This window comes from Lipotes vexillifer, unplaced genomic scaffold (assembly GCF_000442215.2).
Source record: "Lipotes vexillifer unplaced genomic scaffold, Lipotes_vexillifer_v1.1 scaffold1396, whole genome shotgun sequence".
Taxonomy (NCBI): Eukaryota; Metazoa; Chordata; class Mammalia; order Artiodactyla; family Lipotidae; genus Lipotes; species Lipotes vexillifer.
This window is the reverse complement of record NW_006777671.1, coordinates 1,684,894-1,699,192: the sequence shown is the minus strand read 5'-3', so window position 1 is coordinate 1,699,192 and position 14,299 is coordinate 1,684,894. Positions and strand designations below refer to the sequence as shown.

The 14,299-nt window shown below is 47.8% G+C and overlaps 1 protein-coding gene across 1 annotated transcript in view; it reads left to right on the top strand.

Annotated features, from left to right (window-relative positions):
- Nucleotides 1–8,585: 8,585 nt before the first annotated feature.
- ENDOD1 (endonuclease domain containing 1) overlaps nt 8,586–14,299 on the top strand; it is a 28,523-nt gene continuing 22,809 nt past the window's right edge. Inside the window, exon 1 of the mRNA XM_007451260.1 lies at nt 8,586–8,903. Coding sequence (XP_007451322.1) covers nt 8,604–8,903 — 300 coding nt within the window. The 5' untranslated portion in view covers nt 8,586–8,603. The remainder of the gene's footprint in view (nt 8,904–14,299) is intronic.

Here is a 14,299-nt window from a genome sequence, read left to right as displayed (position 1 = left end):
TTGGGCATGGGTAACATGTTGGAGGTGCCACTCAAGCAAAATGCAACATTTGTGTGGCCGGGTTTCTGGATTTTTGTAAGATCCTGGCATTCAGTATCCTCGTGCCCTAAATGTTCAGGCCCCTCTACCTAACAAAGAGCTACGTCCAGTCCTGTAGACGTCAGAGAGCATCTTTTCTTTGTCTCATCTCTCAGCGAGCCTTTTCTCAAAAGCTTCACATGGTGTCTATATATTTCAGTGCCCGTTCACTCACTCTCTTATTGATTCATTCATTCAGCACATGTTTGCTAAGCACTTACCGTGTACCAGGCACTGTTTGTGGAATTGGGGACACAACAGTGAAAAAGGCAAAGTTTCAGTTCTCCTGGAGCTTATATTGTTATTATAAAGAGAGACATAACAAGTCAAGCAGTCATAAGGGCTAGGAGAAAAAATAAAGCAGAATAAGGGGTTAGAGAGTGACAGGACTGCTATGCCGGAGACGGTGGCCTCTTGGGAGTGTGGTCTTCGAATGCATGCTGTGGACAAGGGAGTGACAGCATCATTCTAGGCAGAGTGACAACACATGCAAATACCTGCGGTGGGGGCACCCTTAAGGGGCTCACAGATTAGCCAAGTGGCTGGAGAGCAGGAGAGAGGCGGCCGGAACTGAGGCGGGGGGAAGGCATAAAATGTCATAACTCAGTGAATGCAAACTCCTCCCACTGAGTGATTGGGGCCATTGGGGTTTTAGGTGACCTGGAGATGGAGAAATTTGGGGGCCACAGAGTCTTTGAAAGCATGGAGAATTCACAGCCATCCCTGGAAATGGCTCTATCTTTCCTACCAGATGCAAATCCTAAGAGCAGACTGTATGTTCTCGTTTCCAGCTGTACCAGCTGACATGTCACGTTTCTGACTTTTATTGCATTAGGTGGGACTTGAACAGAGCCAGCAGATCACTGATATTCACTAAGTTGACAACAGCTATTCCAGCTATGTATGAGCAACAGCAAATCAATGCAGTCAATATTTTGGAATTGTGCTGAGGCCCATATGCAAATAATGTGGAGGGCAGTGAAGGAATCTCCTCAGGAGACTTCAGGAGAAATTCTCTGGAAAAACAGCTACCAGGTGAGAGATCAGGTGTGAGAGTTGAACGGGCTATAGATTTAGAATTTGAGGCTATGTACGGGAAATGCTGGGTCCAAGGACAGATAATTTTTAGGAAAGAGCTAGGATTAAGAATTTGCAAAGAAGGAGCTCCGGATCCATTTCCTGGGAATGTCAAGGGTCTATTGCATAAGTTTCTTTTTCCTGAGAAACTCCTTAGTGACCAGATGACCTAACCTCAGCTCTCTTGTGGTATATCACCTTGACTGTACTTACACACGACCCTCTAGGACCCTGAGTACTTTATTAACCTATGGTTTAGCTCATGGATTGAACCAGATTAAAACAGTTGATAATGATCTTTCTTGGCTTTCTCTGTTTAGTGAGGACTCAATGAATATTGTCGATTGAGTGAATGACTTGAAACCACCAATAGAAATGAAAAAAAGAGTATCAGAAGAAACACCTAAAATAAATAAATAAATCCTATTACAGCATAATTGCTTTCATGTTAATTGTTTTTTAAAATAAGATACGCAGTTCTAAGCTGGGGTTTGAAATAACTTACAGAGCCAGACAATAAACTCTGTTTCTCTTATTCCAACATGAGACCTTCATGCATTGACTCAACAAATATTAAGCACCCTCACCGTGCCAGGCTAGTCCTACATGCTAAGGAAACATAGTATGACGTTTGTGATCTGCTTGGAGACACACAGGCAGTTAGGCAGTTTCACCACGCCACAGCTTCTTCCCGGCTGCCATAACCATAGCCAGGCTCTCCGCCAAACTGCTGGTTTTAGAGCCTCTGAAGAAAGGTATCTTTTTTTTTTTAATTAATTAATTTATTTATTTTTGGCTGTGTTGTGTCTCGTTTCTGTGCGAGGGCTTTCTGCAGTTGCGGCGAGCGGGGGCCACTCTTCATCACAGTGCGCGGGCCTCTCACTGTTGCGGCCTCTCTTGTTGAGGAGCACAGGCTCCAGACGCGCAGGCTCAGTAGTTGTGGCTCACGGACCCAGTTGCTCCACGGCATATGGGATCTTCCCAGACCAGGGCTCGAACCCGTGTCCCCTGCATTAGCAGGCAGATTCTCAACCACTGCTCCACCAGGGAAGCCCAAGAAAGGTATCTTTTACTGGGAACAGTGAGCCTCAAGTTCAGGGCCAAAGCCCCTTGGGGCTCTCAGAGCTGTTTCAGTGTGTTCTCGGGCTCATGGCAGCTCTCTTGTTCACTTTTCTCAATCGTACCTGACAGATGGGCACAGGTCACCTTTTGGGAGAATGATGGCTACTCCGGGCATTCCTTTCTTACCAGGTGTGCAGGGGGATGGGACTGGCTTTGAATGCTCCCACTGGCTGCTTCACTCTAGGAAGTGAGTGTGGCTTACTGTCAAATCCCTCCCTTCCTCCACTCATGACATTGACATTCCTTGGCTCCTTTTGGGAGCCTGGTCATTGCAGTTCCATTTCCTGTGTTCCATTCCGTTTTCCCACTATCTCCCCCCTTGCTATGGACCGAATGTGTCCTCCTCAAATTCATATGTTGACACCTTAATCTCTAGTTAGGGATTTGCAGGTGGGGCCATTGGGAAGTAATTAGATCATGAGGGTGGAGCCCTCATGAATGAGATTAATGCCCTTCTAAAAAGAGAGACGATTATTCTCTTCAGCATGTGAGGATGCAACAAGAAGGTGGCTGTCTGTAAACCAGGAAGAGAACCCTCACCAAGAACCTGACCATGCTGGCACCCTAGTCTTGGGCTTCCTGCCTCCAGAACTGTGAAAAGAAAATGGTGCTCAATCCCCCCACTTTATGGTAAAGAATGTTGACCTAAAGAGGCATCAAACTTCTACCTGTCCAAGGTAGCCACATCTACGTGGGTCTCAGTTATATCACCTTTCTGAGATCTTGGCTAAGATAAAGGGATGGGTACCAGATGCTGCCACCAACTCCAGGCCAAGTATTAAGAGCAGCTTCTCTCTTTCTTGGGAAATGGGTCAGTCATGTTATGATTTGCCATTGCTATCTTGGACATTGGTTTAAAAATGAGCTATATAGTGTGGCCCTGATGAAGTTAGAAGAGCTATATGTATTTTATATCTGTATCATCTATGAAATATTCATTTAGTACTGTTTATGTACTGTGTATTTTTCTAAGCTCTTTGTATCCTGAATTTCATCACATCTAAGATGCCACTGATTATAAGCTACACCATTATTTTTCCTACCACTGAGGCAACTAAACTCTGCTATGCTATCGACTGTTAATTGCACCTCAATTTCAGACATGTTAAAATGTGAAAAATGCATGGCTTAGAATTAATGAAACATGGTATATTAATGCATGTTGTCTTAATGAAAACAACTCTAGGAGGTAGGTTCTATCACTATCCTGATTTTGTAGATGAGGAAACTGAGGCATAGAGAGGTTCCACAATATGCCCAGGAGCACAGTGCATTTGCACCCAGAGAGTCTAACTCCAGGGCCCAGCTCATAACCACTACAGTGCTCTCCCTGCAGATAAGGAAAGCCGAAAAAAAAAAGTTTCAGCAAAGTTATTTTAAATATTTCTCTGCATGAGGAGACTCAAAGTTATTCTTGTCTGCAGTTGTCGCCTAACATCTGGATCAATATCCAAAAGCTGAGCAATCCGGAAGTGCTCAGGAGTTCTATGGACCATCTGTGTATTTTAGTGCAAGCTCATGGGGTGAGAGTGTGCATGTGGACACATGGCTGCTTCTGTGAGGACTGAGGTTGTCTAGTATTACTTCTAGACATCATCCAAGGTTTAGCTTTGCTAGAAAGAAGACACCACTTCTGCCCACAGTTTCAGGAGAGCGTGATTCAGCCTCCTGTTGGCTTGGGTGTCAACCACCACTTTTGACTGTGAGGCCTTCTGCTTCTCACTTGAGGGTTGAGCGTGGTGTGCTTTCTTAGGTTTAGTCATGATTAGGAATATAAATCAGGCATCCTCACCCAAATAGCACCTACTCCTCAGCCTCCTTGCCTCTCCTCATAATGCAAATGGGGATAATTTCCTTACTACCTGTCAATTTCATACAAGAGTTTGACAATCCACAGAGACGTGTGACATAGGAGTAGCTTCAGGGAGCTAGAAATTTAATCATTATTCTAGTTTACAAGCCACAGTTTCAACATATCTCGTCATTAAGTATGATTTTACACCATTGCTACTGTTTCCAGAGCTCCTTCTCCCCAGATTAGCTTCAGTGACCTTTCTCTGCCCTCACAGCACATAGCTCTCTTAAAGCGCACTTCTCACGCTGTATCGGAACTCCTTGTCTGTCTGTCTGTCTGGCTTCCCTACCTACTTCACGTTCTGTGGTACAAAGTTCTGCATGTGTCTTGCCCTGGGCTAGAGGTGACACAGCATGAAGTCTACGTTACAGAACTCACTGGTGGCGTGAAAATTCCCCAGCTTTGCCCTTCCCTGTCTCAGGCAGAGCATCAGTTAACTTCTGCTTTCTGTTCTGGTTACCCATGGAGCCCTGCGAGGTGCTGGCATGAGAGCAGGGACCAGGTCTAAGCTCATTCCTCACTGGATACTTGGCATCTAGCCAGTGCTCATGGTAGATGTTTTAAAAACATTTTGAAAATGAATGAATGGATTAGAGCCAAGAGACTCCACGTGAAATTTCATGGAAGGGTTTTCTCCCTTTCTTTTATTCATTTATTTAATCCCTGTATTGAATACTTACTGTATAGCAGGCACTATGCATATATTTGAGGGGGAAGGTAGCAATTAGATACAGGGGAAATACTGGGATTAATATACACAATCAGGGAGTTCCCTGGTGATCCCATGATTAGGACTCTGTGCTTCCACTATAGGGTACTGGGTTCGATCCCTGGTCAGGGAACTAAGGTCCCACAAGCTGCAAAAAAAAAAAAAGGCACAATTAGAAAGGGCCCTTAACATCACGTAGAGCAGGAGGAGGGCAAGTGGTGAGTGAGGACATGCTTGTTAGGAAGATAGATGAGTTGAGGACCTAATGTTTGGCTGCATTGTGTTTAAAAGAAAAAAGGAAAAAGTAAATGAAAGAGTTGAAGGGATGGGAATACAAGGTGAGAATTCCAGGCCAAGGGAAGTATTTTATGATGCAAAGTCTCAGGACAAGAGAGAGCACTGTCTGTGGTAGAAACTGCAAGAAGTTGAATAATACAGCTCAGAGCAAAGATGGCCAGGTGGCACAGGCCAGAGGTGAGGACCAGGAGGAAGGGATCAGATCTCAGTGGTATTGGGGGTCAGGTAGGGAGCAGCGTTTCATCCTAAGGCACATGGAGAGCGATTGACGGGCTGTAAGAGTAGGATGATGTCATCAGATTTATTTTAGGAAGTCACTCCAGCTGCAGAATGGATTGTTGGGGATGAAGGGATTCAAAACTGGGTATGAGAGAAGAGGTGGTGAGGACTGCAGGGCTGGAGAAGGGTCTAGTTTGACTCATGTCTTCAAAGAGCTTGGAAGAGAATCAACCAAACCACTGAAATCCAAGTAGAAAGTCATTTTATTCCACATCAGCCATTCTTTTTCCCCTTCAGGTCTTTGCTGACAGCTGTTGACACATGTTGGATTGGCCTGGGTGTGAGTGCTGAGGCCTAAGAGGATCTGGTTAAAAACCTCGTCCCCAGGAGAAGCGAGTCAGTGGCAAAGGAAAGGGACCAGAGGTGACCAAATGGAGACAGCAAATTATCGCTCATAAAGATGCTGGGAAAGACAGGCTTCCCCTAGAATGAGCTTTCAGTAAAAACCTTAATTAGGTCAAGGTACTCCCATGACGTACTGTGTTCTAGAATCTTGGGGTGAGGACATTTGTAATTTGAAAAAGTAAACTCAATATCATCATATAACTTCTCTTTGGAAAGCAGGCAAAGAAAAAGAAGCTTTCTTGTTTGTACTATAAACTAAAAGTAACTAAAGTAGACAAAATCAGCCTGGCTGTGGGATGTGCAAATGTTCTGTGTTATGTGCGTGTTGGTCACTGACAGGGGTCTGGGGAAAAAGTAGAATTTGCCAAAGGGGGTGGGGGAGTAGTGGCACAGATAGTTATGCTTATCAACGCGGGGAGCAGGGATCAAGAAAGTTTGAAAAGCAGTGAATTAAAATCATATAAGTGCTTTAGTCATAAAAACTGAGAATTTATTTATATATTCTGCATTTTTTCAAACACAACATAATTATCAAATTTGACATCTATTACTCCAAACTCTGTGGTAGCCAATGGGACCCAGAGACTAAGAAGGGACCACCCTGTCCCCCAAAGTACATGATCTAGTAGAGAAGACAGAGGAACGATTAATACCCTTACATGACAAGTAGCATAATAGAGCATGTATAAAGAACATGAGAAAGAGAGGGATTGATTTCTAGTTGTTTAATTGTGTTTAGAGTTGACAACATGAATCGACATTGGGGAACATGTATAATCCTAGATAGTAATATAAATATTAAAAAATCCCATGAAAACCCTAATCCTCATAGCCTCGCATGGAGGACATGGCAGAGATGTACAAGGGTAAGGATGACCTGGCTGAGGGACAAGTACCACATGACCAGGGTCATGAACTCCAGATCAAAGGGGACTCCAAGTCAGGTTGTTACTGTGACATCACACTGTATGTGCCTTTTTTTGTTTTTTTAATTAAGAAATAAATATAGGTTTCATTTCAGAGGCCAAACATAGTCAACCTTTTCAGGTATTGAAGCCTCCAAGGAATTGGTTCTTAAGCTCCAAAATGTGCTCTTCTGACAATTTCTCTCCTATTTTATAGGCTCACCTCTTGGATTTGCTGTGACTTAGAGGAAGGGCCAAGCTTAGGAAGCAGACGGGCCTGGCTCAAATCTGGCTCAGGACTCACTGATTATGCCATCTTGGACAAGCATCTGAACGCTCTGGTCCAGTTCCCCACGTGGCACACTGAGGAAATAAGATTAAATAATAAGATGTGAGTGAAGGCACCCTAGTAGGCACTCTGCTTCTGTCTCTACCACCACCGCAGTAAAGGTACCATCTCTCATCTGGATCTTTATCAATGTTTGTCTTCATTTATTCTGGGCCACTCCAGTCTGTCCATTTCTGCACAGAAAACAAATGTGATTGTGTCTCCGACATTGAAAGATCAAAAGCCTCACCATGATTTATATAATATTTCTTTCCAAACTGCAGGACATGAGCCATTAGTGTGTCATAGAAACAACTTTGTGGGTTACCAGCAGCATATTTTTTAAAGGGGAACAAAATAGAACACAGCAGAAATACCAGATTGCAATGTCAATTTTAAGCATAAGGATTGTTACATGAAGCTTGTTTTCACAGTATGGGTCCGGGTTTTAGGAAAAAATGTTTGACGGCCTCTAGCCTATGATCCCCTGAATGCTGTGTCTCCTGCCTCCTTTAGCCCTATTTCTCATAATCTTCTCCCAGGTCTCTGTTCTCTACCCACACCCACCTTCCTTAAATTCCTCCAACATATCATGTTCCCTTCTGCTGGGAGACCCCTTAGCACATGCTGCTTTGCTGTTTGCCTAGTTCATGTCAACATCTTGGTCTCAGACCAGACAACACTCTTCAGGCAAACACGCCCTGAATTCCCGGAGGGGCAGGTTCTCAGAGCTCCACGTTCAGTGTGTCATTATTCCTTTAATAGCTTGCTTCTTTAACGACAAGCTTCCCCACTAGTTTTTGTCTGCAGGACCGCAGGGACCCTATTCTTGTTTACCACTGTACCCAGTCGCTGAACCCAAGTTGGCACATAGGCACTCAAGAAAGAAATATGAATCAACCAACCTACCAACCAGTGATGTTGGCCGGTCTCGTTTCTTTCTTGGTTTTGGTTTTGATTCTAAGCATCGCAGCACCAAGTAAACCACAAGAGCTGTCCTATTTCCCTAGGTTAGGAATTTCCTAGAAGAGGATTTTTAACTTGGGTCTCCTGGCTTCTGATCTGCTGAAACTTCATCAAAGTTGTGTCCGTGTATTGGCGGATGAGCATTTCTTTGGGAAGAGGGAGACTGATTTCCGTCGGATGTTACTGGGGGTCCCTGCCCATCAGACCCAAAGAGCCACAGTTCTGTGGGCATCTCCTGCCGCCTCTTTGCATCCTTGAGGATCCCTGGGGCGTGCTGGCTCAGGAGGCTTCTAGGCTCCCAGCCCCGGGGACGGTTCCTTCCCGTTTCCTCCGATTAAAACGACCGGGTTCATATCTTGCAGTCTTGGGAGCGCGCGTCCCCGAGCCTGCGAGCGCAGACTGCAGAAACCAGGCTGTGCAAGTCCGGTGCATCCCCGCGCCCGGCGCCGGGCCTGCGCAGCCATCTTCAGGGAGGAGGGTGAGAGGGAGGCGCGGCCTCGGGACGCGGACCCGCCCCTGCCGCCGGGGCCGCCCAGCTCGACCCGCAGAGCGCTAGTTCAGCCGCGCCGCCCCCGGCTTCCGACTTCCCCGCGGCCCCGCTCGGCGGCCTCGCGCACTCCCCGCCCGGCCCGCAGACGCGCCATGGGCCCCGCACGCTGTTTGGTGCTGGGCGGCCTCCTCGCTCTGGCGGGGCTGTTGGAGGGCCGGCTCGTGAGCGAGCAGGAAGCCGGCTTCGGCGAATGCGACCGATTCTTCTACGCCGGGACCCCGCCCGCGGGGCTGGCGGCCGCTGCCCACGTGAAGATCTGTCAGCGCTCCGAGGGCGCCGAGCGCTTCGCCACCCTGTACAGCACCCGGGACCGTATCCCCGTGTACTCGGCGTTCCGCGCCGCGCGCCCCGCGCCCCTGGGAGCCGAGCAGCGCTGGCTAGTGGAGCCGCAGGTAAGCGAGGCGCTTCCCAAGCCCGACCGTTGGGCTGGCCTCCCAGGGCGCTTTGCAGCCACCGTGAGCGGTAGGGCGGGGAAGGGCAGCCCTAGCCTTCGGTGCCAGGGTCGGGAAACCCGGGTTTCCACCCTCCCCACCGCGCCCCTGGAGTTACAGACTGCCTCGTCCCCCGTCAAAGCCACGGCCAGAGCTGGGCGATCTGCGAGCCTTCGCTTAAGCCTCAGGGGTCCGAGGCCCCCAGTGGGAGGTGGTTCTCTTTGCACTTCAGAGGAGACATCTGTAGTGTCTCATTCACTTCCTGAATAATGAGGACTGTGAGACGGAGACCCAAGAGACCACTCAGATCTTCGGGATGCCTAGGCTGGGAGCTCACAGGTCGTTGCCACAATTCTGTGGGATGGGTGGGTGAGTGGGCATTTTCATGCCCATTTTACAGAAGAGGAGATCAAGGCTCAGCGGGGCGATGAGACTTGCATAAAGATGGGGCAGGTCTTTTGGCTAGAAGTTCACTGCCCTTCCTACTAGGGAAAAGCTTTTCTTCTGCAGAGGCCACCTGAGCCTGAAAAGCCTTCCCTCCTGCATAGGACATTGAGTAAATTCGATCTGAAGTTAATGTTGGGTTAGGACAATGAAATAAAGGTATGGAGTTTTAGAAATGCGATGGGATAGTTACAAATAGTAGGGACATTGACTGCCTCCTACTAATGGAAAGAACAAACCTGTTTCTCCTGACTCTTCATATCTGTATTATCAGACCCCTTGGAAATCGTGTCATCTCTCAGGGTTTTCTGTTCTGTCTGGTGAGAGTGACCAAACACTCCAAGAGGCTCCCAGAGGGCCTGCTGAAGCTGCCTTCACACACCCTGCCCTAGGTCTGCTCAGCCAGCCTCCTGTGGAGAACACCCTGCCAAGCTCCCCTGTCCCAGCAACCAAGGACACCAGATCTGGGGGAGGAGCTGAACACTCAGCCCACCCATTCTTTTTTTTTTTTTTTAGAACTGGTTGACCTTGATCTTTTCTTGTTTTACTTTTTTTAATTGAAATATAGTTGACTTACATCAGCCTGCCCATTCTTGATGGCCACAGCTGCCTAGGCATTGTGAGCAGGGGACTGGCTTTCAGCTGTTTTATTCAGAGCCCTGGGTTGTAATTTCTGTAATATCATTCAGTTATTTCTGGGTCTAAGAGCTTGACCAGATCTCAGGCCATCTGCACCTCCGTCTCTTTACCTTCTCCACAGCCTGTTGATGTCAGGACCTTTGAGATCAGGCATGTGAAAAAGCCTTTGTAAAGTATACACACTTAAGGCATATAGTAACCTAAAGTTAGTTTGCCCCCATCTGCACCCCTAGAGCTCTCTGCGTTTCCCCCAGTTCCCCAGTATGCATGTGATTGCAGACCTGTGAGGAAAATAGATGACCTGGTCCTTTCTCACCGAGGATCTCATGGATGGCTTGGGGAGACAGAACATACATGTGAGGAAGACGTGGGATGCATGCTGAACAAATTTCAGTTAAATCCAGAGCTACCACATTTAGTAGTCACCCACTGTGTGCCAGGCACTTGGGGTGCCAGGGGAACAGAGTGTAGCTCTGGGACTCAAAGGCTTCCTGATCTGCTGGGTGAAGAGGTGGCAACACCTATGATTAGAGCCACGCTGCGTGGGTTTAAGCCTCAGTTCTTCCACTAACTTGCTGTAAACTTGGGCTGGTTGACTTAGAGGTAATAACAGGGTGATTTTGAGGCTTGAATGAGTTACTCCATATAAGGTTCTCGTGCCTGGCGTATCAGTCCTATAGCTGCTATTCTGACATAAGCAAAACATCCTCAGTTTAAAAGGGTAGGTTTAATCCGTCTTGGAGGTGACGGGGTAAAGCCTTTGGGTCAGGGTGACATTTGTGCTTTGCCTGGAAGGATGAGGCGGAGTTCAGAAGGGAGACAAGGACAAAGACATTCCCAGCAGAGGGGACATGCTGTGTGAGAAACGCATGGCGGAGTCAGGGATTAGTGTGTGGGGAGTGGTTGGAGCAGCTAACCCAGTACAGGTGAGTAGATGACTCAGTGAGTAGATGACTCAAGTGGTCAGAATAAAGAGGAGTGATGGAAGGGAGGGGTCGGGTATGAAGGAGTGATCAAGGAAGGTTTGGGGCGGGGGTGTGGAGCAGAGCCATTTATGCAGCCCAAAGGAGCATGACTCATTCAGCAGAGAGGAAATGGACAGAACCTTCACATAGGCAGTGGAGACTGTGGGCCCTGGTAATGAGGGATAGGACTGGAGAGGTAAAATAGGGTGGGGAAGGAGGAAGGAGCTGGTGGGGTGGGAGGGAATAATTCCAAATGGCAGCTCCAGAGGTGAGAGGTGCAGTGGCTCAGAAAAGCACAGGAGGTCAGAGTTCCCTACTGGGGAGGTGGGAAGGACCCAGTGGCTGAGCACAACTGGAAGGATGCTTTTTTCTGCAAGACAGCTTTGTGCTGCCCATCCCTTCCCACCCCAGTGTCCAGTCAAGTCAGCCAGGAGCCAGGGGCTATTAGGACGGAGGCAAGGAAGGAGAGAGGGGGGAGAAGCCGCCCGATTGCCATGCTGGCAGGCTCTGGAGCACACTGCAGCAAACCTGCCCCCCTGAGGCCTGCCTCCCAGCCAGTGTGCACACTGCAGAAAGATGCTCAGGGCTCAACGTGGACTTCTGGCTGCTTCCAAGCACGCTAATGCTGAGTCACCTTGTGCCCACATCACCTCTTTAGGAAGTTAGTGTTACCAAGAGGCCCAGCAGATAGAGGAAGAGGCAGGGGACCAAAGGAGCTGGGTGCTTGCCTTCCGTAGTTAGTCAGGTAGGGCTGTTCTGACCCTGAGGCTCCTGAAGCTCAATTAGGGCAGCTCGCAAGGCTGTCCTGCAGTTTCCCTTTGGGAAAAAAAAAAAAACAACCGAAAACATCCTGAATCGAAGATGATAGAAACTTAGTCACTAGTGCGTAAAACGTTTAGGGTGTTGTAAGCACTCTTGTGCTTAAAAACACAGGGACCCAGAATTCCACCCTGCAGAATGCAGTTTACAGGGGCCCCGTGCCCTGGCTCCTGTCTGTAGCTCCAGCCTGTCTCCTACCCCTCCCTACCCTCATGTACTGTTGTAGCATTATCTAGCTGCCCAGAGTGCCTCTCATACACCATTCTGTTGGTCACATTTGTTCCTTTGCTCATGCTGATTCCTTTTGCCCCAAATGCCCTTTCTACACTGCCCCCGTCTTGCCCCTCACTGCCTCCCTACTCCATCCTTTAAGACTGCCCAGGTGTCACCTTCTCCAGAAAGAAGAGCCCACCTGAGTGAGGTCCACTTCCTGAGTTAGGTCCACCCCACAGTGCTCCCTGTAATTTCTCTAGTTTTTTACTTACCACACTGTTTTATACCTACCTGCTTGTGGGTCCATCTCTCCAGTGGAGAGACTGAGGGCTTGCATTTCTAGTGCCTAGGACGTAGAAAGCACTCAGTAAGTGTTGAATAAAATCATTTGATGTTCAGAGGTTCAGTCAGGCAGCAGTGGGTGAGATATTCTGCTTCAGCTTCCTTGGTGGAGAGCTGCCTGCTTTAGAAGCTTGCCTCCCAGCTAGCCAGCAGCCACTCTTCCAAACATATTCCATATGCAGAGCTGGAACCTTCCTCTAAATCCACCCCACCTGTTCTAGCTCGGCCTTTGAAACTACCCCAGGTGATTTCGATCTCTTTAGCATCAGATGACAGGATCCCGCATTTGAGGGGCCTTCTGAAGGACATAATGAGAACTTTAAAAGGAAGCGGAGGGGGGCTTCCCTGGTGGCACAGTGGTTGAGAGTCCGCCTGCCGATGCAGGAGACGCGGGTTCGTGCCCCGGCCCGGGAGGATCCCGCATGCCGCGGAGCGGCTGGGCCCGTGGGCCATGGCCGCTGGGCCTGCGCGTCCAGAGCCTGTGCTCCGCGGCGGAGGGGCCGCAATGGTGAGAGGCCCGCGTATCACAAAAAAAAAAAAAGGAAGCGGAGGGACTTCCCTGGAGGTCCAGTGGTTAAGACTTTGCCTTCCAGTGCAGGGGGGTGCGGGTTCAATCCCTGGTCGGGGAGCCGAGATCCCACATGCCTCCTGACCAAAAAACCAAAACATAAAACAGAAGCACTGTTGTAACAAATTCAATAAAGACTTTAAAAATGGACCACATCAAAAAAAAATTTTTAAAAAGGAAACAGAGAAGACAGAGGGCTGTTGCGGGTTTTACGTGGAATGTGGTCACCTTTAAATTGAGAATGGGGAGAAGGCAAGAAAGAGATGAGACAGTGTGTCCCTATTAGCAGGACAGAGATGGTCCGGAGGGTTTGCAGTCAAAATTGAGAACTGGGTTCTGGTTTAGTACAGGGAGCCTCAAACCTTTTAGTTGCTCAGCTCATTTCTGTTTAATGTAAGAATTTTTGGATAAGGTACTAGTGATGCCTTTGCAAAGGATGTTGTCAGTTCACGCTAGAAGCCAACGTATAAGACCCTGTCATTTAAAAAAAAAATTTTTTTTTTTTCGCCATGCCACGCAGCATGTGGGATCTTAGTATCCCGACCAGGGATCAAACCCATGTACCCTGCAGGGGGAGTGCAGAGTCTTAACCACTGGACCGCCAGGGAAGTCCTCAAGACCCTGTCATTTTGTAAACGTGAATATTGGAAGGAACTGGTTTTATATTCTGCTTATACAAAAATGCTGTGAGGTAGATCTTATTCTCTTCATTGTAGAAATGAGGAAACTGGCTCAGAGAGGTTAATTGTTGTGCCCAAGGCCACACAGCTTGGATTTGAACTCATGACTAGTTGCTTCTAGTCCGGAGCTCTTTTGATGAACCATGGAGATCTTTGACTTCCCATGGATCCACTGCATTAATGGTCATAGGGCTTCAATTCTCATCTTTTATATGGAAATCTTAATTTCTACTCCATTTCTCTCTCCCAGCAGTCGTAGGACAAGTCAGAGCACATATTTGGCCACGTGAATGTTGCTTAGGTGTCAGTGGCTCCGGAGAGAAGCAGATAGTCCTGTTAACGGCAAAAGTATTTTCCTAAAGGGCCCAATGAAGTCATATTTCAAATCTTAGTAAATGTACGTGAACAGTTGTCACAGCTAGAACCTCAATTAAGTCCTTAATTTTTAATTTCCATCAGCGCTCTTGCTTGCACTTCCTGAAACTGTTTGACACACTGTTTCATTTATTCTAACATCAGCCCTCTTTTAATTGTGTCAGAGAACAGATATAAAGAAGATATCATACACATCTCTGGGTAAGGGACACAGCAAACAGGAAAATTCTGATCCTTCCTCGTTAAGAAACGTGACTTTAGGGGCTTCCCTGGTGGCTCAGTGGTTGAGAGTCCGCCTGCCGATGCGGGGAA